The sequence below is a fragment of the Oreochromis aureus genome, linkage group 16 (assembly GCF_013358895.1).
Source record: "Oreochromis aureus strain Israel breed Guangdong linkage group 16, ZZ_aureus, whole genome shotgun sequence".
Classification (NCBI taxonomy): Eukaryota; Metazoa; Chordata; class Actinopteri; order Cichliformes; family Cichlidae; genus Oreochromis; species Oreochromis aureus.
Window position 1 is genome coordinate 14,214,172 of NC_052957.1, and position 25,515 is coordinate 14,239,686.

At 40.7% G+C, this 25,515-nt stretch overlaps 2 protein-coding genes across 4 annotated transcripts in view; one reads left to right on the top strand and one right to left on the bottom strand.

Annotated features, from left to right (window-relative positions):
- On the top strand, nucleotides 1-13,548 carry xrcc5 (X-ray repair complementing defective repair in Chinese hamster cells 5). Its single transcript, XM_031759049.2, has 21 exons — nucleotides 1-146; nucleotides 476-589; nucleotides 697-880; nucleotides 1,898-1,946; nucleotides 2,068-2,190; nucleotides 2,432-2,611; nucleotides 3,298-3,412; nucleotides 4,511-4,649; nucleotides 6,778-6,890; nucleotides 7,060-7,122; nucleotides 7,206-7,343; nucleotides 7,432-7,519; nucleotides 8,604-8,734; nucleotides 8,964-9,160; nucleotides 9,353-9,440; nucleotides 11,004-11,073; nucleotides 11,226-11,335; nucleotides 11,556-11,652; nucleotides 12,676-12,743; nucleotides 12,833-12,907; nucleotides 13,093-13,548. Exons 1-21 carry the CDS (start codon nucleotides 132-134, stop codon nucleotides 13,105-13,107), a joined length of 2,172 nt encoding a protein of 723 aa, XP_031614909.2. The 5' UTR covers nucleotides 1-131; the 3' UTR covers nucleotides 13,108-13,548.
- The window catches only part of LOC116335377 (collagen alpha-2(VI) chain-like), a 21,046-nt gene continuing 9,014 nt past the window's right edge, over nucleotides 13,484-25,515 (bottom strand). For all 3 annotated transcript variants that reach the window (XM_039599565.1, XM_031759051.2, XM_031759050.2), the window contains exons 13-28: nucleotides 22,771-22,833; nucleotides 22,638-22,691; nucleotides 22,505-22,540; nucleotides 22,355-22,417; nucleotides 21,898-21,960; nucleotides 21,551-21,613; nucleotides 21,393-21,455; nucleotides 21,262-21,312; nucleotides 21,077-21,175; nucleotides 19,067-19,129; nucleotides 18,942-18,977; nucleotides 18,799-18,844; nucleotides 18,562-18,714; nucleotides 17,347-17,802; nucleotides 17,221-17,259; nucleotides 13,484-17,138 (exon numbers count right to left, since the gene is read on the bottom strand). In XM_039599565.1, coding sequence (XP_039455499.1) covers nucleotides 16,537-17,138; nucleotides 17,221-17,259; nucleotides 17,347-17,802; nucleotides 18,562-18,714; nucleotides 18,799-18,844; nucleotides 18,942-18,977; nucleotides 19,067-19,129; nucleotides 21,077-21,175; nucleotides 21,262-21,312; nucleotides 21,393-21,455; nucleotides 21,551-21,613; nucleotides 21,898-21,960; nucleotides 22,355-22,417; nucleotides 22,505-22,540; nucleotides 22,638-22,691; nucleotides 22,771-22,833 — 1,950 coding nt within the window. In that variant the 3' untranslated portion in view covers nucleotides 13,484-16,536. The remainder of the gene's footprint in view (nucleotides 17,139-17,220; nucleotides 17,260-17,346; nucleotides 17,803-18,561; nucleotides 18,715-18,798; nucleotides 18,845-18,941; nucleotides 18,978-19,066; nucleotides 19,130-21,076; nucleotides 21,176-21,261; nucleotides 21,313-21,392; nucleotides 21,456-21,550; nucleotides 21,614-21,897; nucleotides 21,961-22,354; nucleotides 22,418-22,504; nucleotides 22,541-22,637; nucleotides 22,692-22,770; nucleotides 22,834-25,515) is intronic.

Genomic DNA, 25,515 nt, shown 5'->3' on the forward strand with positions numbered 1-25,515 from the left:
ATTCGTTAGATATACGGAAGAAGTCTCATCGTACACAGGAACTTAGTTTCGGTTCCTAGTTCATTGTTTCTTTCCGGATCCATAACAAAGTGACACAGTCTTTGCTTTGGTGGAGGGAAAAGAAGAAAAAGATGGCAGGCTCTAAAGTAAGTTGTTTTATCTTTTAATTGCTAAAGAGATAAGTCACGGACATATACAGGCTTGTTAGATACTGTTTACGACATTAAATGTGCAGCTTTTATTCGTTAGGAACAGTTTTTTTTATGTTTCTTTGAACTTATGAGACCTTTAGCGTCAGCGGCGTGTTGAGACATGTCCAGCCTGAAATTGTCACGCTCCTCATTTAATGCATACAAGGCTCGCATACTCGTTTTATCTGCATGAGAAAGCACGGCCTTAAAGTAACATTTGAGAAGCAATTTTGTGTTTTTGGCACCTGTAAGTGTCGTAAATTAAATAAGTGTGTCCTCTGCAGACAGCTGTGGTGCTGTGCATGGATGTGGGGCTTACCATGTCCAACTCTGCACCGGGGGAAGAGTCTTCCTTTGAACTTGCCAAAAAAGTCATCCAGAAGTTTGTCCAGCGCCAGGTACAACTGCACATTTGTTTTTGTTTTTGTTTTTTTAAAAAAAAAGCACCCTAATGAGGCTGTCGATTTCAGCACCCTCCCAACATGCTTTGCCCCTCCTCTGTCAGGTTTTTTCAGAGACGAAGATTGAGCTGGCTTTGGTCCTGTTTGGCACAGACTCCACAGACAACCCTCTGAGCCAGGATGGCCAGTACCAGAACATCAGAGTACATCGACACCTCAGGATCCCTGACTGCGAACTACTGATAGAGATTGAAAATCAGGTCCAACCAGAGAGTAAGGAGGGTGACTGTATCCTTCTCCCGAACTCGTTTCATTAATACCATGTAGAAACCTAAGTCTGCAGGCAAAGTACTGTACTAAAAGTCTTGAGTCACCCATCATTTAATTATATTTGCCATTAAAACACGAAAAAGGTGCAGAGATTTACTGAAAATTTCAAGCTTGAAAGTCAGTATTTGGTATGATCACCTTTATTCTTTATCACAGCCTTAACTCTTATAGGCAGCTTTCTCATAATTTCTTTCAGGAATTGTTCTCCAGGCTTCTTGAAGGACTATCAAAGCTCTTCTTAGAGTGTGGGTCTTTATCCGTGTTTGAATGTTTCACAGGTCCGTGTCAAGTAGCCATACAAACAATCAAAAAAAAGATTCTTCTGAATAGGGCTGTTCGATATAACGATATATATCGGATGACGATATGAAAATGTCTATCGTTTCATATTACGCTATCGTTTCTTTTGTGGTGTCGCAAAATAAACTGTTTACGGTAATATTTTTTCATGGTTTTGATTGTCACTGTAGAAATTCTTAAGGTTCTCTCTTTCTCTTATATTTAATATAACCACACTACGGACGGACAAGCGACTGTTTTATGCGTTGTTGTTAGCAACAAAGACGGTAAAACCATCGCGTGGCTCCACCGTCCGCTTGTTTATTTTCCACATAAACCTTTCACAATAAAGCTGAAGATCCTGTTGAGATCAAAATAAACCGAATCACCTGAAATACTATGCAGAGTGTTTACGGAGAAGCTAAAAAGACCCGTCAGGTGCTAAAAAATAAACCTTAGAACAGGCTTTTCCCTGCAGCACGCCATGTAATGAATACCCACAAAGAAAACTGCGGCTGTTTAGAACTTGGATCCTGTCTTTTTTTTTTTTCTTTTAGTGTTTTTTATGAACACTAATATAGATGGCACTAGTGAGATGAAGACTGACCCTTCATTGAAGTCTGTGGGATAAGATTTGTGTGCAAATTGATAAAGTGCTTAAATTTTGTCTGAGTCTCCTTAACTGGTCTGTAACAGGGCTGGATGCCCTTGTAGTTTGCATGGATCTTCTTCATACTGAAACAAAGTGAGAAACTCTCTCAGATTTCATAAATAATTCATGGACTTCACTGAAAAATAAAACCTGACCTGTTCACGTATCTAAGTTTTCACTGTATTCAATACACTTCTAATGGTACCTTTCCAAGGGGGAAAAAGTATGATTGTCTCAACATTGCCCTGCTGACTGACCTCAACACCCAGACCAACGAAGAAAGCCTGGAGGTTATCATCAACAACCTCACTCAATCTGGCATCACCATGCAGTTCTTGTAAGGTTCAAACATAAACGTTCACCATGTTTTATTGCTTTATGATACTTAATATGATGAAAATATTAATATTTCTATGTGATAATCAATATTTTGATGATAACTGGTAAAAATGCAGAGTGCAGGAGAGGCTTATCAAACTGAATTGTAAAGCTGATTGAAGCAGATTTCATGATATTTGGTTACTTTTATCAATCTTTTAGTTTTTTTCTTGATGTAACTGTAACCTTTGGATGTCCAGTTTGCCTTTCCCTGTGGAAGAGGATAAGGAGGGTCAAGGGGATTCAGAGAGAAGAGATCCCGGTCACCCGGGGACAGGCAAAGGTCTGTCCAGGGAGCAGAAGAAAAACATGGAATTGGTGAAAGAGATGATGCTGAGCCTGGATGTGGAGGACGGCCTGGATGAAATTCACACCTTCAGGTTAGTGGACTTCCTGTAACGCTTTTGTTCTCTGGAATGGAATAATGTTATTTGTAAATTAGGATGAACTTGATTTTTGGTGTCTTAGATTACTTGTTTTTGCCAGGTGAGTGTGCACACAGAGTAATGAGGAGCTTGCCAATAAGACTGTAAGGGAGGGAGAAGTAGAAAAAAATTGCATCTATAAGATGGAGTGAAAATGTTATCATACTGTATCAATCAAGAGCATCTCTGTGAAGGGGGTGCAGGAAGTTACCAAAGTCTCGTGAATGCTTTTTTAAAAGCAGTTATCAAGATTTCTGGAACACCCCAAATTAAACATTTCTGTTTTTGCCGTATGTGATCATTTACAAACATTCAGCCAGTTCTTGCCCAATACTTGAAAAATTGCCCTCTCATTCCCATTTTCCTGTAATGTAAAAAAAACTTCCACTACAGCTCCCTTAATTGAATCATTTTTGGTACCAAGCATCGAGAAATACTTTCAGTATTGAGTCACCAATGTCTTCTCTGTTTCTAATGTTGGAACATTCCTTCCTCAGATTTTCAGAGTGTTGTTTTATCTTTGAGAACCAGGATTCAATCTGTGATCTATTTCACTGGTCTTGAACTCAGGCACACATTGGAAGTGTTTTTAATTTATGATCGAGTATATCTCCTTCTTCCATGTGTTTAAAATCTTGTAGGAATGCGATCGAGGAGCTGTGTATGTTCAAGCGGGTGGAGAGGCGACCCGTGGCCTGGCCCTGTCAGCTGACCATAGGCAGCTCTCTCTCTATCCGAATCATTGGCTACAAAGCAGTAAGTTGACTTTGAAGAGCACTTGATTACTTACTTACTTGATTATTACTTATGGTGCTCCTGCACTCCAACCTGCCACACACTTATTTTCTCTGTGTACAGCTTCAGTTCAGAGTGCAGTAGAGTGAATTTGGCAGATGTCATTGCATCAGCTCCAGCCTGGCTTTTTTCCAGTGGCCTCCTGTTTGTTTTAAAAAAAATTTTAAAGCATGTCTAGGGCTATCTCCAAGTTACACATCAGAAAGGTTGATGTAAGCCAGCTTTTAGTTGTAGATCCTAATGTGGGGTCCTTTTGAGCACTCTGGTGTTAGCCATGCTTTTACCATCAGGACGTTGGAACTATGGAACCCCAGGACTGCCATAATGAATTAATTAAATACACCATTAAATAATTAAATGTGGCAATAATTAATTAAAATTGTAAACAATTAATTAAAATGGGAAATAATTAATTAAATAAATATTATTGATACATTTAATTAATTATTTATTTATTTCACATTTTAATTAATTATTGCCACATTTAAATAATTATTTAAATAAATATTTATTTAATTCATTTTGGCACTATTGACTCCTTCCGGTCTCACCATTAAATAATTTTATCTGTCAACCTCACCCATCAAACCCAGGGGGCGGGGTTAACGCTGATCGAGTCAAAACCATTGCTTTGGCCTGGTGGCCATTGTTTTTAGCACACAACAACTGGCATGTGGAAACTAACAGAACTGAACTTTGAAAAACCCTGTTTGTGTGTCACCAAATATTTTTAATTTTTTTTAGCCGAGAATGTAGTGGTTTAATATTCAGATATCTGGTTGGTTTGTCAAGATATAGCCTCTTTGCAAAAGTGCTTCGATGATTTCGGAGATATCTGCCCAGCCCAGTCTCACGGCAAAGCGTGGGATAGACCCGAATCGAGCTTTTATTACCGCCGACAAAGCGCAGGCCCCGGTACACAGCTGCCACAACCCCCGATACGTGTAATTTTCTGGTAATGAGTAACTTCTGATTTCTATCTCACCAGTAACGGTCATGTAAATGTTCTGCATGTGAGGTGTTTTGTGATCTAGAAATGTTGCTTGTTGTGTCCTCCAGGTGACCGATGAGAAGCCGAAGAAAATGTGGATTACAGTTGACGCTCAATCTCACCAGAAAGATGACGTGAAGAGAGAAACGGTTTACTGCCTGGATGATGACAACGAGACAGAGGTGCAAAAGGACGACATCATCCAAGGTACGGAGGGCCATTTCAAACAGAGTTTAGTTTTGCGTTTTCCCACTACCATATTTTCTGCACTTAAAATCCTTTAATTTTCTCAAAAATCGACAGTGCACCTTATAATCTGGTGCGCATTATGTATGAATTCTGGTTGTGCTTACTCAGCTCAGACCAATTTTATGTGGGACACGGTTTTAGTACGACTTTGGTAAGCTACGAAGCCGCAGGGCTTGATGGATTATCAGAGCATTACGGCTGCCGTAGTCAGGGGCCTCGCGGAGTAATCTGGGTCCAAAACTCCGTCCGCTTCAGGTCCCAAAGCCAAACGAACACTGCGGCACACTGAGAGTTAAAAACTGTCTACATTCTTTCAACTTTAATAAAATGATCAGTGTTGCTGCTTTACCAGGTGTAACAATTAAGTTTAACATCCAGACATCCATGAAAACAGAATTTATTAAATTTAACAGCGTTAGAAATTAGCAGGAAGTTAGCTCGCTAGCTTCCATTTAAATCAGTGGTTGTCAAACTTTTCACAATGAGTACCACCTCATAAAATATATGGCTCTTGACTGACGTTAAAGTACAGTAGTATAGGCCTATTCAACACCACATTCAGTTTACAGAGACAATTTTATTTCTTATATGAATGTTATTTATTTTAACTGTCATAAACAGGATGTGACAAACTGTACTGCATTAAAACATTCACAGCAGGTGGGATATCCAATCTTTAAGTGATGACCTGATGAAACCTGCCAAACTACTCTGCATTTATTAAGGCTTATGTGTTTTTAGCGTGTTTTAATGCTTTATATTTTGTTCTATTTAAACTAAACAAGCCCCTAAAAAAGTCAGCGATCACTGTCGGCCTCTCGGTTTTTATCATCACTATTCATTTTAAAGCTCAGTTTTTAAAACCTTACGATGTAACTACAGCCCAGCCCATGCAGCAGTATATTAATGACTAAACATATTGCAGTTGTTCTTCTGACTGAAGTTTGGTCCGTTTACAGCATCCTGTAATGTGATTACATTTGTCCCTAACCATTGGGAACCCTCATCGAGTGGAAAAAAGTTAGTGTTCATCCTCCAGAAAAGGGCTGTGTTTTTACCATCGGTGTGACAGCGCCATTGGGAACCCTTTGTGGAGTTTTCCTCCAGAAAAGGCCTGTGGGAAACAAGCCCACAGCAGCGCTTTTGCTTTTAAGCAGCCGCCCCAGCGCCTGACCGCCGTGACCGCTGGCGATAAGGAAAGGCTACTCCATCCTAAAAAAGGAGACAAATCACAGAAGAGGACTCACGCTCGGGGAGATGTTTTCTGGTTGACTAAGGCTCCCAGAAGAGCCTTGGGAACTCTCGTGTTGTCTTTGCATACCTCCGCAATGGTATTTTATTTAATCTTTAAAAAAAAAGGGAGATATCCCGCGTACCACCAGAGCGAGCCCAAGTACTGCTAGTGGTACGTGTACCACAGTTTGAGAAAGACTGATCTAAATATAATATACCATTTTCTGACTGAGGGATTTCTGAAAAAAATTAAGATGTACAGCTCTGCTATCACTTCCAACATAAATGAAAACAGGAAAGTAAACAGCAGTGACATTTGTAGGGGTACTGAAGCTGGGCTAGCTGGTTTATATAATGATGTGCTACGTGATCGCTAGCGACACAGCTATGTTAGCATAAGATAAACACAGTGAAGCTGGAGGATGAACTCTAACTTTTTTCCACTCGATAAAAGTTAATGTGAGGGTTCCCGAGGGTTAAGGATAAATGCAATCGCATGGCAGGATGCTGTAAACAGACCAAACTTCAGTCAGGAGAACAACTGAGATAATCCATCCACAATATGAGGTTAGTCATTAATATACTGCAACAACATGGGAGCAGCTGCAAGAGAATTCAGCATTAATGAATCAATGGTACAGAAGTGGAGAAAGCAAGAAGTTGATTAAAGTTTGACTTATCTGACTGTTTTGTTTCGCTTAATGCGCCTTATAATCCGGTGCGCCTTATGGTCCGAAAAATACGATAGTTTGTTTTTATTTTATTTTGACTTTTTGTTGTTATACTTATCAATAAAAGCTGGTTGGACTCTGAGCTCAGGTGATCATTTAAGTTCACTTTTTTCTGCTCCCAGGTTTTTGTTATGGAAGTGACATTGTTCCCTTCTCCAAGGTCGATCAAGAACAGATGAAGTACAAGCACGATGGGAAGTGCTTCGCTGTGCTGGGATTCACCAAACAGAGCGCGGTAGTTTACTTTTCTGTGGAGACAGATCAATTTGTGGTTGCAACAGGATAGGCGTCCAGTGAAAAAATGCAAACATGCAGCGCTACCTGCTTTGGCAACCCCGAGTGAGTAAAACTGAAAGTAGCTTTATTGTCTAAGGCTGAGGCTGTTTTTGTTTCTGTTCTTTCAGATACATCGTCATCAGTTTATGGGTTCTCAAATCCTCAAAATCTTTGCTGCGAGGGATGATGAGGTAAGAATGGAGATAAATGCTACACAGCTGTTGAATACATGTTGATACTGACATGTATTGTCAACGTCTTGCTGCGTGAGCAGCATGCAGGAGTGGCTCTGTCAGCTCTTATCCACGCGCTGAATGAACTCCAGATGGTGGCTATTGTACGCTACGCTTATAACCGCACCAGCAACCCTGAGGTGGGCGCAGCGTTCCCCTGTATCAAGCAGGACTCTGAAGTGAGGAGCACGCTTTTCTTTATGTATATATTCACTACATTTGTGGCTGTTAGCACAGGGCTAACGATGCCTCTCTCACCCTTTGTAGTGCCTGATGTACGTCCAGCTGCCGTTCATGGAAGACCTCAGACATTTCACGTTTCCTTCTCTTGAAAACAAAAAGTTTACTCCATCAGGTACCGTTTCTCTATTTTAGTGGATTTGATTTGTCACTTTGCAGATTCTCCGCAGTCTTCATATAATAAAAACATTCATTTCTGTGCCACGTACGCGTCACATCTGTAATTTATGATTGCTGCTCCTATTACTTAAAGATTGTCTGCAGTATTCCTGGATGATTAATTGAATTTTTATTTCAGTTACAGTTTTAACGCTCATATGATTATGCAAATAAGAAAATGTAGATGAATCAGTTGCTTATTTATTTGGTATTTTGGTCATTTTTGTTTTGTCTTATGCTATAAATCAAGCGCAGTCCTTTTCTTTACAGTGGTGTGCCAACATCTGGCCTCAAAAGCCCAAACTCATCAAATGTGTAGTTCAGCTCAAACCATTATGAAGATAAGGCGCTTTTTTTTGTTTCAGGAAGATCTGTAAAAGTCAAAACAAGCTCTGTAGATGGAGTCTGCAGCTGTGTGGGTCTCCATATGCCGCGTTTGCACCTACAGATTTTTTGCGATTGAGGTTTGGGGGCTCAACAAAGTCGCTTGTGAGAAGGTCTTCGCTGTCAAAAATATTCGCTAGTCTGAGTTTCCCTACTGAACAACCATGTCCCCCCCCAATTATATTTAAAGGTCGAGTGAATCTACTGTTTAATTATACTTTTTTGGCTGTTAGTTTTGCCAAGATTGTCTTACTCTGCAAGTATATTTAAAGTTGTGCAAATTACTCTGCTTTAAATATTATGTATCGCTAACACCAGAAATGATGAACTTTTGTCCATTTTGAAAGCAAGATGTCTCTAATATCACTGAAAAACAGCCTCACTGTGCAGGCTTAATGTTTCTGCAGAAGAGAGAAAGTGTTCTTTCAGTTCAAGCCAACGTTTTAGTGCATAAGCATAAATCACTGTACACAAACATCTGAAAAAAGTCATGGGATTCTTAAATGGTTTATATTGGCACAGATTCAGAATTGCTGGTCTGATAACTGTGGCCCCACAGTTCCATGATATTGATTGCATTCGACTTGCACTGTATAGTGTAAATGAGATTAAGATGTAACCTTGAATGAGCCGTCATTGTCGTGTGATTGCTGTAGATGCTCAGCTGTCTGCTGTGGACTCTCTGATTGACTCCATGATGTTGGTAGAAGAAGATGAGAACGGAGAACAAAGAGACTTGTTCAAGCCCCATCGCATTCCCAACCCTGCCTTCCAGAGGCACTTCCAGGTACTGCAGTGCAGATTGCAATAAAGAGATTCAGTGTGGTCTCCTTTTACTTCTGAGTAGAGGCAGATTGCAACTTTTTTGAAGAAGATGTGGAGTGTTATTTCAGCTTAGACGAAAAAGCTTTCATCTGTCTGACTACAGCTCAACAAGCTAGCAATTGACTATTATTTAGCCAGAATTGCTTCCTGCTCAGTCTCTGTTTGGCTCACCTCTCCTACCATCATTTTAGTGTCTGCACCATCGGGCAGTAAGCCCCGGTACCCCTCTTCCTCCGATAGAGCCATGGCTGAAAGCTGCTCTTGATCGTCCTGAGGTTATTACAGAACGCTGCCAGGATCCACTTGACGTGCTGAAGAGGAAATTTCCTCTCACTGAAGTGGAGAAGAAAAAGAAGCTTAAAACTAGTGCTCAGATTTTTGGCAAAGAGTAAGTTTAGCTTGTGTGTGGTGGTGCGTCATGGACAGTAATGCATATTGGAAAGGATTATATGATTTATGCTGTTTCATTTCACGGTAGTCTGTTGCAAGATTTGTACTGGTTATAAAAATGTTAAAACAACAACAAAAAAAGCAGGATTGACTTTCAAGATTTTAACAAGCTGCCATTTTTCATTTGAAGGTCAGAGGAGTCCGAGGCAAAGAAAGTAAAAGAAGACGAAGCAGAGGAGTATAACCTGGCCAACATTGCTGAAGGCTCTGTTACCTCGGTGAGAATCAGGGGGAGGGCTGGATGACTTAATAATCCTAGGAGATGGGCCCGCTGTGGTTGTGCTGCAGCTAGCCTCCTCCCCTATGAATAATTTTTAAATCTACATACAAAGGAACTAAAAGAAGAGACAAATAACAGAAATTAAGTCACACCTGCTGCACTTTGTCCACCATATGTCCCTACCGCTGGTGCACTTCGCCTCTTTCATGAGTGCTTTCATGCAAGCTCAGTCCTTCCTGTTTGTCTGTCCTATCAGGTACTTAAATGGCTCTTCTTCCATCCTTCCCAAAAAATGCTGTCTTTTGAGATGTGGCAGTATTTTCTGTTGGTGGAGGGGCATTATGATGATAAAGCTCACTGAACCATTATAGGGAGGAAAATTAGTTTAAGATAAAGTTGTCACATGAATATATTTTCAACACATTGTTCCAGCAGATTGTGTGAAGGCTACAGGGCCTCTTTTATCCAGGATCCAGGACAGTTGGTATCTAATGTACAGTGTTGGGAAGGTTACTTTTAAAATGTATTCCACTACAGATTACAGAATACATGCCCCAAAATGTATTTTGTAACTTATTCTGTCATGTTACTCAATGAGAGTAACGTATTCTAAATACTTTGGATTACTTAATGTGTTATCAAGCTTTTTACAACATGAATGTACTATTGCTGTGTGATTTATTACTATTACTGAAGATTATTCGCCATACCAATACCAACTAGATTTTTAAATCTTAATATAAAATGAGTAACAGTAGGGTGGACATTAGGTAAGGCTGCACGTTTTGCAGCCACTGCATATAGAAAACTATTCTGCGCATATGTAAAACAGGTCCGCGGTTCCGAACCGTAGTAAAGGGACCTCTGGCTAATACGTCGGTTTCCGTGTCGGGCTCGTAGCTGAAAACTAGCTTTACTTTGCTGTCTGGGTCAACTTTGCCAGCGAGAGACAGAGAGAGGCGTTGAAAGGCTGCTCCAACGGAACTTACTGTTTCGAAGGAAAAGACGAACAAAGTGTACAGTCGAGTCTTTATAGCTTACTTACAACTGGGCTACACTGCCCATAAGGCTACATTCTTTAGGGCTATGCTTGTAACAGTCTGCCTATTGCCTTCATATTAAATAATTTTTTGAACAGTAATTTTTAAACCTATTTCGTCACGTCATTATGTGGGCCGCAAGTAGAGGTGACAGCCTAACATATGAAACAGGAAAACACCACCGTGTAATCCATTTATTTCAACAAAGTAACTGTATTCGGAATACCATTTTTAAATGGTAACTGTAATGGAATACAGTTACTCATATTTTGTATTTTAAATACGTAATGTCTTTCAGTAATAAGAGCCTAAAAATTTCCCTCTCGTGGAGTGGTGAAGAATCCTGAAAACACCTGGACCACATGGATGGATATTACAGAAGTTATTCAGATATTCCTGTTAACAAACAAGCTGCATGACATCACACAGTGTCCTTGATGGAGATAATAATCATCTGTTCCGGATAATCATCATTTTTTTAACTGACGTGTTTTAAAACTTCCATTTCATTCCCTAACCAGGTGGGAAGTGTTGACCCAGCTCGAGACTTCCGCGCTTTGATCAAACAGAAAATTCTTCCGTTCGGAGAAGGTGAGCTCCAGAATTTATTTTTTTTTGCATTGTTTTTGGCCCGATATATATTTTTTTTCCTGCTGGTACTATAAACCGTAATCACTCGTGTTCAGCTCCTGTAATTGTGTTTATCTCTTTGTTTGGTTGCGGTGACCCTCGTGTCCTTCCAGTCTGCCAGCAGCTGACTCACAGGATAGAGCAGTTGCTAAGCAACAAGAACACACAGTACTACATGAAAAGCATCACCTGTATCCAGGCTTTCAGAGAGCAATCCGTTAAGGTAAATAAACATTCACATTGATCTTCCTTTGGAGGAGCGAATGATGATGCAGTGTTTCCTGTTGGTTTGGCGTTTATTAGGATTATGAGCCTTAATAAGATTACGACTGTGTTTCTTTTCTTGAACACACAATTATTTGCTTATGTGTCTGTATGTAGATTAGAGTTTTTTTCAAGACTGTTGAAAAATGGAGTTTAAATGTTTTATCTTTCGTACGCAGCTGGCAAATGCTGAACACTACAATAGCTACCTCCAGTCCCTGAAAGGAAGCATCCCAAACAGAGGACTAGAGGTGTTCTGGGAACTGCTCGTTCAAGGTATGATATGCCTTTTTACTTAGAGCTGTGGTGTTTCTCCCAACTTCGCAATATTTAACCAAGTCAAGAACACTCACAAGGAAGTAGGTCCAATCAAGAGATGCCTTCATGAACGGAAAAATGGAGGGTTTACAACTTGGTTTTGTCTTCTTATGCTCAAGAAGAGGACGACCAAATTAGACTTTGACAGGAAACACCTAACAGTGCCTGCAGAGTTCTTTGGACAGATGAAAACATGATTAATTTGTACCACAATGAGGGACAGCTCATATCACATCATCTGTCATACATAGTGGAGGCAGTCTTATGCCGGTGGTCACTTGTTGATTGATGATGCGATCAGTTCATTATCTCTGCTCAGATCCTGTCAAATGCTAAAAACCGAAGAATAAATTGCAAAAAAAACAAACTGCAAAAGCAACCCAAGTTTCCCAAGGGAAAGAAATGGGATAACTCTACAATGGTCAGTTGAATACTGACATGGTGTCAGTCACCCATTAAAGCAGATTTACGTTATCAAATACAAAACTGAAACCAGACAGACCAACAAAAAAGCAGCAACTGAAGGTTGTTGAGGTGAAGGTGTAGCAGATCATCTCAAGGGAGGAAATATAACATTTAGTGATGTCCAAAGCTTCTAGACTTCAAGCTTCTATTGGCTGTAAAGGATTTTCATCCAAGTATTGAAAACAATCCTTATATTTAAAATTATGTTAGTTTGACCAGGTAGTTTTGATTTTTTGAGTTAGTTTTGGAACTGAGGGCCTGTATATTTAAATAATTGCAATTCCTAAACTGTTAATTCATAAAAACTATGAAAATTATGGCTTTGTTCAACAAATTATGGAGCTGATGATCCGAAGATCAAGTAAAGAACTGTGGTGTAGATTTAAAGAAACATTGCAAACCTAAAATATTCTGATGAAAATAGTGATTTTTCCATTTTATTTTTTTGAGGGGAGAAAAAAAAAGTTTCGCCTCAAATTCAGGCAGTTTGTATCTAACGTTGAGTTTGATCAACAGATGGTTTAACGCTGATCAGCAAGGATGAGGTGGAAGGAAGCACCGTCTCCAAAGCCGAAGCTAATCAGGTGACTTTAATGTGAATTTGGTACACGTATGAATTTGAGACGATCTTGAGAGTGTCTCTTTCTTTGACTGAAACGGTTTTTTTTCTCAGTTTCTGGTTGCTGAGGAGCAGAAAGAGGAGGCAGCTCCTGCACCAGTTGAAGATACTGGAGATGTTGATGACTTGGTAAGTGTGCAGTGTTTATTTCTGACATGTCTTTATTTTTATTCAAATACATGTTTATGTAACTGTTGTGACTCAAATGGTGTTAAAACCATTTCCTGTGTATCTACATGGGGCGTGTGTGATGTGTTGAGCTCTCAGATATAAACTCTTAGGGGTTGCATGTTTTTTTTTTTTTCTCTGTGCAGCTGGATATGATGTAAAAGGAAAAAAAGATGGAAGAGGAGTGTTTGCAGTGGACTTCAGAGAAATCAAAAGAATGCACGCTCTCAGTCCAGCCAGACCAAACCAGTTCAGCCGTCCATTGTTCCTTCCTCCCACTTGGAGTCTTGCCATACTTTGTAACTCTGCACTTAATGGATCAACTGTGGTTTACACATGCTGTCTAAAAGTACTTCACTTTAGAAATTACAAAAAACATTCCACGTACTTCAGGCAAAGGCTTTCTGTGTTTTGTTTGAGATTGTAAAAAATTACTGCAGTTCTTGTGAGTCTTAAGGTGGTACTTGCATAGTAATTATGTCTACAGTATGCATTGAAAAATAAAGAAACCCTTATAGACTTTACAGAAGACAGAAATGCAGTGCCCAACAAACTGACGGTTTATTATGAAAAATCATTAAAAGCCTTATGGTTGATTAAGAGTGCATGACTTGTATTATATTTTTGTGTATGAAAATACTGATTGATCTTCTGACAAGATGTAGCAAAGCACAATGCTGTGACATCATTTGCAAATTATACAGTGCATAGCAGACTAAACCAGTTTTGTGTTTAAAGCATAGACTGTATAAAAAAAGAGAACGTTGTCACCATAATGCCACCCTTTGGTTTGTGGATCACTATTTTGAATCCTTGACTTTAGCACTTTGGAGCCAGAAGTGACCATATTTGGGGAAAAAAGGGTGAAACGTGAGAAAGTCTTGGAGAAAAAAAACTTTTTCTGAGGCAGGAATACCAATTTAATTAGGGCCATGAGTATGCTGACAATGGTTCAAAATGGAAAAAGTTTTGTCCCACTTACCCATATACACTATATACCAAAACTATTCACTCGTCTGCCTTCACATGCATATGAACTTGAGTGACATCCCATTAATGCACAGGGTTTATTATTGTCAGCCTACCCTGAGCACCTGTAACAACTTCAACTCTTCTGGGAAGGTTTAGGAGTGTGTTTATGAGTAGTTTTGACCATTCTTCTAGAAGCGCATTTGTGAGGTCAGGCACTGATGTTGGACGAGAAGGTTTGGCCCACAGTCTGAGGTCAGGACTGTGCAGCCGGCCATTTGAGTTTTTCCACACCAACTCGCTTATCCATGTCTTTGTGGACCTTGCTTTGTGTGCTGGTGCCCACTTGTGTTGGAACAGGTCTAACCTAAACTGTCCCTATAAATTGTCCATAATGTCTTGTTGTGTTTTGTGTTGACGCATTAAGAGGGTAAGGGGCAAAGCCCAAATCCTGAAAAACAACACTGACACTTTGCGTTGGGGTTGGAAACCATGAAGCTCTCTGTAGACTGTTGTTGAGCTAATCTGAAGGCTACATGTAGTTTGGAAGTCTTTAGCAATTGGCTCTGCAGGAAGTTGGTGACCTCTGCATACTAAATGGTAAATGGCCTGTATTTGTATAGCGCTTTACTTAGTCCCTATGGACCCCAAAGCGCTTTACACTACATTCAGTCATCCACCCATTCACACACTGGTGATGGCAAGCTACATTGTAGCCACAGCTCCCCTGAGGCGCACTGACAGGCGAGGCTGCCGGACACTGCCGGCGTCACTGGGCCCTCTGAACACCACCAGTAGGCAACGGGTGAAGTGTCTTGCCCAAGGACACAACGACCGAGACTCTCGGAGCCGGGGCTCGAACCAGCAACCTTCCGATTACAAGACAAACTGCCAACTCTTGAGCCACGATCGCCCCTCAGCAGCCGTTAACCCTGCTCTGTGACTTTGTGGCCTACCACTTCATGGCTGGGTTCCTGTCATTAGTGCTTGCTTTCACTTTGCTATAATACGACTAACAGTTGACTATGAAATATTTAGTAGCGAGGAAATTTCATAACTGGACTTGTTGCACAGGTGACATCCTATCACAGTACCACAAATTCACTGATGTCCTGAGAGCTTTCTTTCATAAAAGTTTGCAGAAACAGTGCATATGGAGGTAGTTGATATTATACACCCGTGGCCATGGAAGTGATTGAAACACCGGAATGCAATGATTTGGATGGGTGAGTGAATACTTTTGGTAATATAGCGTATATTGAAAAAGTCTAGTCTTTCTTAAAGTGAGTTACACAAGGCAGTATCTGTATCATAGATACACCCGCAACACATCTTGGGCAGTTTTTGTGTCTCCTGTACACCCTGAAGTGTAATTTATGGTCCTGTAAATGTGTCCGTCTGTGTACACGTTTCTTTTTCACCCACCCCAGACGCACTCCAGTGCAGTCCTCCCAACATTCTGACTGCATGTGTCTAGAAGCAGATGATGCAAGCGTCTGCCGAATGTTGATTCATAGACAAGTGGGCCAGAATAGAGCAGGGACTGCTAGCGGAGTTCAGCGAGTTCAGGAAAACCATTAAAAAAACTTCAAAGATGAAAAGGATACAACATGAAAAGCACAGACATTGGACAGTTTTCATTGTTTTTAACACTCATTTTCACTTCAGCTCTTTGTATGTTATAAATTCGCTTTTCTCCACTGCTGGCTGATGTACCAACAGCAGCACAAGCTAGAGTGACCCACAGACTGCTGTACCACATATTTTCACATTGCCTCCATCTGGCAACAGGCAGACGGGCCATCCTTGGATTGCCACCGGACAATGAACGCATCACCACTGCAGGACCATAAATTCTGCTTGAGCTGCAGCTGCCAATGAATTACTTTAATCACTGACAGAACGACGTTCACAGGCAGCACCTAGAGACCCTCAGTTGTATGGCACATGGCTTCACTTTTCAAACACAGTGGGTGCCTGTGTTTGTCTTTTATATACTGTCTATGGGTTAAAGAAGAAATCTAGTTTATTTCAACCTTGTGTATTTCCCCCATCAATTTGGCCATTGCAGCTCTACAAGCTGTCACATAAAACCAATTTATCGAGGAAACAAGCGCAAGCTCCTGAGGTTATCCAGAAAATGTAGTCTTTTAACTTTTGCTTTAACATCTGACCTAAGCTTTTGAATTTAGCTGCCTGGAGTGGACGTGTTGCTAATTGCATCTGCATCCAAAAATGAAAGTGTTGGGATGATTTTCTACAAACTGTTAAAACAAAATCATGTCACAGGTTTGTTTTTATTTAAACTTTAGTACAGATGTGAGGTGTTAAACGAAGTGGAGGATGAACTTGGCTCTTGGCTCTGCATGGTGTCAAAGATGGGGAATATTCTCAGAGATATCTGAGATATCCTCAGAGGGTAAAATAAAGGACTGCACTATGACCCAGTATAAAGCTGCAGAGAGCACAGTCTTGTTTCACTGTAGGATGCTTTCCTCAATAGAGCCACAACAGCCACATTAATGTAAAATACTATCAGGTTGAAATAAATTTTAATTATCCTTGAAAACGCTGGATGAACAGCTGTAGCACCAGTATTGGCTCACAGGAGCATTCTCTCTCTAACACACCCACCGGATGAAACGATCAAACATACTGGACCTTAAAAAATCTGAGAATTTTTCTGCTTTGAAGATGGCGTGCTGGTCCCCCATAGCCAGCTTTGTTAGGACTTCTTGATCAACATCACTTCCTGTGGCAATCACCGTGGAGACCACCTCGTGACGACGCATGGCACTGATCGCCTCGTCCAGGTTGTCGCTGTTAGTGACGCCATCTGTAATGAAAACGAATGAAATCTCTGCATTGGGCCTCGTTTGCCGGGCGCCTCCTCTAACCAGGATGTTGTTGATGGCGTGTATGATGCCGGGCGCCACGCTTGAAGAAGAATCTAGATACTGTAAAGCTGTTAAGCTGTTAACAATCTGGGCAAGGTCATGTGTTAGAGGGAAGGCCACCCGATTGTCTGACTCCTTGCCAAACTCCATCAGTGCCAGACGGGCTCGCTTTCGATCGGTCCTGGTCCTGGCCAGTCCCAGCCTGTCTGCAACCTTCTGAACAAATTCACGAACAAGGAGGAAGTTTCTCTCCCCGAGACGCTCTGAACCATCCAATAGAAATACCAAATCCACAGGCCGCTCAACACAAGGAGCTAAGTCAAGTTCTGAAATGAAACAAAAAAGAGCAATCACTTCCTGAAGTGTGTTTCCTCATAAACCAATCCTATAACTATGAATAAAACCCACCACTTGTACAGGGGAGATCAGGGCACTTAATAACTGGATCTGGTGAGAAATTAAACAATCATAGGTTAGACAAACACCACAAGGACTAGTACTGTCAGGCTGCTGAGATTATTTGTACAGGCTTACCAGGACAGAGGACAGTTTCCATCTTTTCTAAGAATTCATCAGCCACCAAGTCGCTGTAGCGCCTCATCTCAGTAGCCCGGTCCTTCTTGTTGCACGCGATTGACACCAGAGTCTCGCTGTCGTGTCTGGTGTCAAACATGTCCCCTATCCCGATGGCATTCACCACCACAGCAGGGTCGTTGCAGAGGTATGTGAGCTGATTGTCGTCGTCTCGAGGGTCAAAGCGGCCGTCTGTGACCACGACGACGGACACTTTGGATCGGGCTCTCTTGCTGTCCCTGATGAGGTTATCATAGGCGTACTTCAGAGCAGAGGGGGTGAAGGTGCCCCCAGCAATCCACCTCAGATTCTTCACTGCAGTTTTGAATGCAGTCATGGAGTTTATGTTTGGGTCATCGAGACGAATGCTCTCAAAGGTCCCATTGTGACTGTATTGTACAACTCCAACTCTCGTGCCTAGGAGATACACACATCTTAAATCAGTCTAAAAGTCAAACTTTTAGATTTATTATTTCTGCAAATCTTTTTGGAAAAGCATCACAGATAAATTTGTCAGGGACTACTCGGTAACACCGATTTACAGCAGCACGCCGGTTGCAGGCTTTACTCCAATCATAATTTGTAATGTCAGCGAGTGATGGAGCGCAGTGCAGATAGGTTGTGGCTCTGTAGTCTTAACAAGTGAAAAATCCCTGGATTGAACCCAGGGGGTTGCATCAGGAAGTGCATCCAACAAATAAAAATCTGCCAAATCAAACGTGGAGCTACACACAGTGGTGGCGCTGTGTGAGGAGGGAGGAGCTGAAGCTGGTTGTCTTTCTTAGTCAATGATAATATGTCTGCGGGTCGGAGTAGGAAGAGATGCCAAGTTTGGGCTTCTTAGGTGAACAGGCATAAAAGGCGTTATTCAACATATAGAAAATAAAAAAGAAATTGAAGTTTTGGTTTTATGTTTACAGACAGAATGTGAATCACAGTCTTAATATTATTCATTTTCACTTGTTGGGTATTTAGCAACTTTCTTAAAAAACACCAACAAACTGTTGTTTTGGTGTTGTGTTCTCAGCATGAATATGAATCAACCATTTTTATGTAGCACGATTTGAAATACTTTAGTCTGTAGTCTGTCTGCAGAGTCACAGTGTTACTGAAGATTGGTGGGTATTTTATCGTCTTTTGGGTAAATCTGTAGAACGCTTGCTTGCTTGGCGTTACCAGTTGTTGATGTAGGTTCGGGCGCCATAGATCCCAGCCTGTTGATGGTGTTGATAACAAAGTTCTTCTCCAGGGTAAAGTTTGTCAGCCCGACACTCTCTGAGCTATCAATTACAAACACAATGTCCATAGCTCCACAGTGCTTCTCGCAGTCTGAGAGACAAACAACAAGAAGACCATCAACGTGTTTAAACACCACATTTCTGAAGCTGTGTTTGAGTGCTTATACTTTCTTACCGCAGCAACCACACGTCTCTCTGATGTAGTTCATGACATCACATTCCTGCAGTGGCATGTGTGCAGATTAAAAGTAATACACTGAAGTGAGTAAAAGAATTCTTGCATTTAAAATACATCAGTCTTTTTAAAATTTTACTCACAGTGAGCCCAGAATCGCCTGCTGGTCCTGAATCCCCCTGCACACACACACCACAGAGAGAACAATGTACCTGGATCTCAAACTTGCATGCATGGTCAGCTCATTATCTGTGTGGCTGTAGCTTACATCAGGTCCACGTTCCCCTCTAGGCCCTCTTTCTCCTGGCGGCCCTGACTGGCCTGGTTCACCCTAGATACAAAGATATTTACAGTCAATGAAACCTAAATGACTCACAAAACACTGAAAGCTGTGCAAAAACACTGATGTTATTAAGGCTTGCTAACAATTTAAATATATGACACCAAAGAAAAATCACAGCACACCCATGCAGCTGGTGTCACATGATCCTGTGGGACTGCTGTGGTCTGATCATCTGTAATGTGTTTGAATAGGAAACAGCACCTGGTAAAATATCCAGCAGCTTAAATAGCATTGTTCTTTGGCCTAATTCATACATATTTTTTTATTTACCTTGCCATATTTTACAACTGTCACTGTGAGGCAAAGGCAAAGTGATGTGCTCACACTCAAGAGACTAAATTCAACCTCATTTATTTGTTTTTTATCACTTAACCTCAAATGACATGCAGCTGTGCACTGCAGATATTTTCAGTTTCGTCAGCTAAGCTTTTGCCTCCATTACAACACAACAGAGGTGGATAATGCTTAATTTAAGGTGGAAAAAAAAATCCCCAGCAACATCTATTTCCAGAAACACCGAGCTTTCTATTCTGATTGGTTAAGGTAGAATAATAACGGTCCATGCAAACAGAATTCAAAATAAACTATTGGTTTCGGGGAGGTGGAAAGAACCGTTTCATTAAAAAAAAAATAAAAAAAAGAAGGAAAAAATGACCAAATAAATGTTTTCACCTGATTACTTTCTGCCCATGTTGTTTCTGTGCATCGTTTTAATATAATGTAATTTGCAAAAACATACTCCTGGTAATTGGGTCATTTTGTGTGATTGTAGAAAACAGCTTGAGCTGATTTGGTTTTGATGAAAATCAGGTCAAGGTCACACTAAATGTGAAACTCTATAAACATTGCCCTTCTGGGGTTGTTGGACACTCTGAGTGCTCTTGTCTCTTTTGGTTTTAATAAGGGATTGCTCTATATTCTGTTTATCATATTCCCGGATGCTTTTCATTTATTTTGTTTTTTTTTTATCTTCAGTACCTCATTCACTTATAGGTGAGTTTAAATTTATTAGTTCCCTTTGTGATCCTCCTCTGTTCCCCGAGTCTTTTCTCTGTGGTTGTTTCCCTCTCGTGTTTGCATGTGAGTCTGTCATATGTTTAGCTGCTTCCTGTCTTAATTTGATTGTCTTGTGTGTTTTGTGCTCTGTATCTAGTTTAAATTCCCTGTCTCATTATCCCTGATTTGTTCCGATTGTGTCTTCCAACTCTAAGTCTACCCTTGCCCCTTTGTCGTGCTGTCACACAGTGCTGTGTGCTTTGCTGCTCTGTGTTGGATTCTGTAATTTCTAGTATTTCTAGTTTTAAAGAATTAAGAGCAACACACCAACCTGAACTACTGCACTAAGCAGATTACAGATCTCCGTATTCTGATGATTAAACATATACCAAAAAAATAAGACAGATGTTTAAGATCATGACCTATTCAGCAATTTTGTGCATGACACACTGTTCAAATTAAACCCCGGACTGTGCTGACTCTTCTCCCATATGTACACTGGACCTTTAAGTGGTCACATTGAGGTTCATGATTTGTGCTGGGTGACTGGGACATTTAACATCTTAATTTTGGACTCACTTTACTCTAGTGTAGGTGTGGTGGCAGAAGTCTCTATAGATATGTGAAACCTGACCAGATGTCATAACCATCTGTAGGTTCAGATTCTCCAAGAGGTGAGAAGACATTTTTTGGGACGTGTGTGGACCAACTTTCAGGTATTTTTTGCAGCAGAACAGCATGGACAACAGGAAATTTAAAGTTTGCACATGAATTTAATCAAGGATCTTGTTGGCTTGTTTGCTGACTTAAAGCCTCTGTGGACAACAGTGTAGGCAGTGGATATCAAGGCCAAGTCTCTCTGTCCTGTCCTGTTTTTGAGTCCAAACATCTATAAAACTAAATAAGTACATCATCAATGGTTTAACAATTGCATCTTACAGGCGCTCCTGAAGGCCCTTTATTTCCGGATTCTCCTTTGGCGCCACAGTCACCTCTGCTCCCTGTGGGTCCTCTCCTACCTGGTGCACCCCTGTCTCCCTTTAAATAGCAGAGTTACTTTAGCCTCAAGAAAAAACATCTGAAGACATGCAGGTCATTTTATGAGGTAAAAAGACAGCTGTTACAGGCGGTCCCCTTGATCCAGGATAGCTGAAACCTTGCCTTCCTCTGTCACCCTTTAGAAGAAAAACAACGTGAATCAGAATAAATTATTTACTGATAATCATGAACAGAAATACTCAGACTTTCTTTTTACCTTTGGTCCAAGTGGCCCAGTGTCTCCCCTTGGTCCTGAATCTCCAGGATCTCCCATCGTGCCCTGCAGCCAAAGAAGATAAAATTCAAATAAAAAAAGAATCTACTTGAAAAAGGAGAAAATGATGGCGATGATGATAAAGTTATAAAGCAACAAACATTTCGTCCAGAGGTGCCTGGTTCTCCTGGCTGACCCCTCGGTCCCGGTAGTCCCAGTTCGCCCTGTCAGAGAGAGAAAATAACAGAAAACCCTTTTTACTGGACTCAACCTTGACTCCAGCCCACACACGCACATGCAGGATGAGTTTCACTGATGTGGATTTGGCAGTTTCAAGCTAATCATTTCAAATTACTTTATAGTTTCTTATAGTTTCCTCTGGAAAATAAGTGTTTTTATGATGAAGGCATGGCTCCAGTGTTGAATGTCTAATGAAGGCATGCCAGGTTCTTGGGAAGCCTCTGAGTCATTGCTCATCAAAAATCCACCCACAGCGTGATCTCCTCACCTTTGCGCCCTTGAGTCCATTTTCCCCAGGCCGACCTCTGCTTCCCTCCGGGCCTCGTTCTCCCTCGAAAAATAAATGAATGTGTCAGAACAAAACCATTAATTACTTCCCAATATATACAAGACACAACAGTAACAGGGAGGCAATAATTCTGCCTCAGGGAAGTGTCTGAGGAATTTTTCTGAGATGACCCACTGAAAGAGAGAACTGTGTTATACTAGTTGTGATTTCACTATTTCAGAGAAATAAAGAATTAAAAACCACAAGCACACTTCCGACTTTCTTCCTCACAGTTCTTTCTTAATTCATCTTTCTTAAAAGGTCACAGGAAGCCAGTGTTTCTCAGTATTTCAAACCAGCAGCTAAAACTGTGCAATTTTGCTTAAAATAAGTGGAAAATGAAATGCCATTCATACAATAAGACAATTCATTTAAAAAAACAGTGACAAAAGCTTACCTTTGTCCCTTTTGGCCCAGTGTTTCCTTGTGCTCCTTTTACTCCCGGGTTTCCTCTCCTCCCCTGTGAATATTTATTTAATAAATTTCTTTTAAGTATTTTCCCATTTGGAAAATACTTAAAAGAAAAAAAAAAACATGACTCAAATACCTGTTCGCCTTTTGCCCCAGGTGAACCCTTTCTCCCCTGCAAGTGTCAACAGTTTCATTTGAGAGTCGGTTTTGTAAGATCAGTTTAGTGCTTATGTAAAAAATCATAAAATAAAATAAATTCAGGGCTGTACCGGACTCCCTCTTTGTCCAGGCTGTCCTGGATTTCCTTGGCTTCCTCTTTCACCCTAAAGAGCAGAGATTCAGTTTTAAAGTAAAGAAAAATCTTTGTTGTGTGCTCAGTATTTTTTCCACGTTTTTTGTTACCTTCAGACCTGGATTACCCTTAGGGCCTGGGGGGCCTGGCTTTCCAGGAAGGCCCATGTCACCCTAAACAAAAGCAAAAACAATCAAAAAGAAAAGCCACAAAAAATACATAACTGGATATAATGTAACATTATTAATTGAGTTCCATTGAAAAATGACTGTCTAGTCATTGACTCTGTAGTCGAGTGAGCATGGGCAAAGATACAGTCCCAATCAAAAATCTAAGACCACTTTAAAAATGGCAAAATACCATATTTTGCATGGTTGGATCTTAACAAGGTTCCAAATAGAGCTTCAACATGCAACAAGAAAGAATGGGAGTGAGGCAAAACATTTTTTAAGCATGCAATTTATTGAAAACAACGTTTAAACTGAAACAGGCTGATCAAAAGTGTCAAAGTTTGAGACCACATGCCTTTAAAAGGCCAAATCTGTGCAAAAATGTGGATTCATTGTCATTTTCTGTCAGGTAGTCACACTTTCATGACTTTCCGATGGCAAAAACAAAAAAATGTTCCCTTTTTGAATGTGGTCGGGTTGTTGAACTGGATAAGCAGGGTCTCTCGCAGCATGCCATGCTGCTGAGGTGGGACGCAGTAAGACAGTCATTTGGAATTTCTTAAATGATCCTGATGGTTATGGAACAAAAAAGTCAAAAAGTGGAGGACCCAAAGAAATTTCACCAGCACTGAGCCGGAGGATCCAATTGCCTGCCCGTAAAGATACTGGACAATCCTCGACCCAAATGAAGGCCATTACTGGTACCGAATGCAGCCCCATAACCATCAGACGGCATCTGAGACTGAAGGGATTCAAAAACAAAAAATGTCTGCAACAGCCTCATCTCCTTGAACCCCACAGCACTGACTGTTTGGACTTTGCATGGGACATTGAAAGGTGGAAGAAAGTTTTATTCTCTGATAAGAAAAATGTAACCTTGATGGTCCTGATGGTTTCCAACATTACTGGCATGACAAGCAGATCCAACCTGAGATGTTTTCTACGCGCCATAGTGGAGGGGGCGCCATAATGGTCTGGGGAGTTGTTTTTTTTTGTGGAACAATGGAGCTTCAGGAGGTGCAGGGGCGTCAAACGGTTGCTATATATGTCCAGATGTTGCAGAGAGCATTACTTATGACTGAGGGGCCCCGTCTGTGTGGTAACAGCTGGGTTTTTTCAACAGGACAACGTTACAGTACACAATGCCTGCAGGAAAAGGGACTTCTTCCAGGACAATAACGTCCCTCTTTTGCACCATCCTGCATGTTCTCCTGCTGACAACCTGTGGGGATTGATGGCAAGGGAACTTTACAAAAATGGAAAACTGTTCCAGACAGTAGATGCCCTCGGTGCGGCCATCTTTACCATTCGGAGAAATGTTTCCACTCACCTCATATATACGCTTGCTTCAAGCATCCCGCAACAAATTTTTGAAGTGATCAACAATAACGGTGGAGCTACTCACGACCAAGTTTATGTTTTTTGGTGGGTTTACAGGTTTTTTTTGGAAGTGTGGTCCTAAACTGATCAGCTGTAAAAAAGCCTGTTTCAGTTTAAACGTTATTTTCAGTAAATCGCATGCTCAAAAAAATGTTTTGGCTCACTCCCATTTCTTCTTGTTGCGTGTTGAAGCTCTACTTGGAACCTTGTTAAGATCCAACCATGCAAAATATGATTTTTTTTGTTGTTGCCATTTTTCAAGTGGTTTGAAACTTTTGATCGGGACTGAATGTCTGCACACAGCCCAAATATTTAGTCTGAGCTGTTCTTTGGCTACATTCATGACGCATAATTCAGGAAATCATCAGTACCAACAGTTACATCGGCATGAGCTGTACAAGTTGAACGTACTGACAAAATAAACACACATATGTCAAGAAACAAAATGTGGAAAAAATGCCTGCCGAGCTGCTGCAGCTGTCAGCTCTGGCAGATGATTTAATTATGAAAAAAGAGTTTTCCTCTTTGTATTTATGTGCTGTCATTTCACTGCATAACATATGTTATGTTTGCATGGCTGGAATAGAAAGGGGGTTCCTGTTTATGAATACAGCACAATGAAGGTGCTAACAAGTCAGCATACTGTTTGGTGGCACATGTTAACTGCTCTTCAGACTAATGTTCAGCTTCTCTGTGATATGCATGTGCAGAGTAGGAGTTCTGGAATTTGTGACATTTGTTTTAATATTCATGCCAGTGCCCAATTTAGAATCACCCATTAACCAAACACGCATGTCTCTGGACTGTTCTTGCTGTGAGGTGAAAGCGCTAACCACTACACCACCGTGCCACACAATACGGACAAGTATTTTTAAGATCAATTAAAAAAAGACAAAAACCTAATTATAGCTTTTATAGCTTTTTAAAAAAATCCTTTAAGAATACAAACTGAAAGATTTTGATTTTTGCTTCCATTTTGACATGCATATTTTAAAATGCACCCATAAATAAATGCACACCTCGGTCTCACAGAAGTGCTTCAACTAATGAGAGCTGTTAAACTCTAATTCACTGGCTGAAGCTGCTCTCACGTTCCCTCATTCGTCTTGAACACGACAGTGTTTTTTGGTGGAGGGCTTTTCTGTTTATACTTCAATTAACGGTCAGACAGCCCACATCAGCCTAATCTATCATTTTTGAGGCAAACATTGTGTTGCCACAGAAAGGCGAATATATATAATATCATAATCTAAAGCTCTTATTAGCACAACAGCAAGAGGCTGCACTACCAAGCAAATTCAACAT

What these genes read in the sequence shown, in the direction of transcription:
- xrcc5 (XM_031759049.2), top strand. An exon ending in AGAGAGTAAGGAGGGTGACT is followed by an intron (nt 881 to 1,897) that starts GTATCCTTCTCC and finishes GGTCTGTAACAG; the next exon opens with GGCTGGATGCCCTTGTAGTT. An exon ending in GATGAAATTCACACCTTCAG is followed by an intron (nt 2,612 to 3,297) that starts GTTAGTGGACTT and finishes AAAATCTTGTAG; the next exon opens with GAATGCGATCGAGGAGCTGT.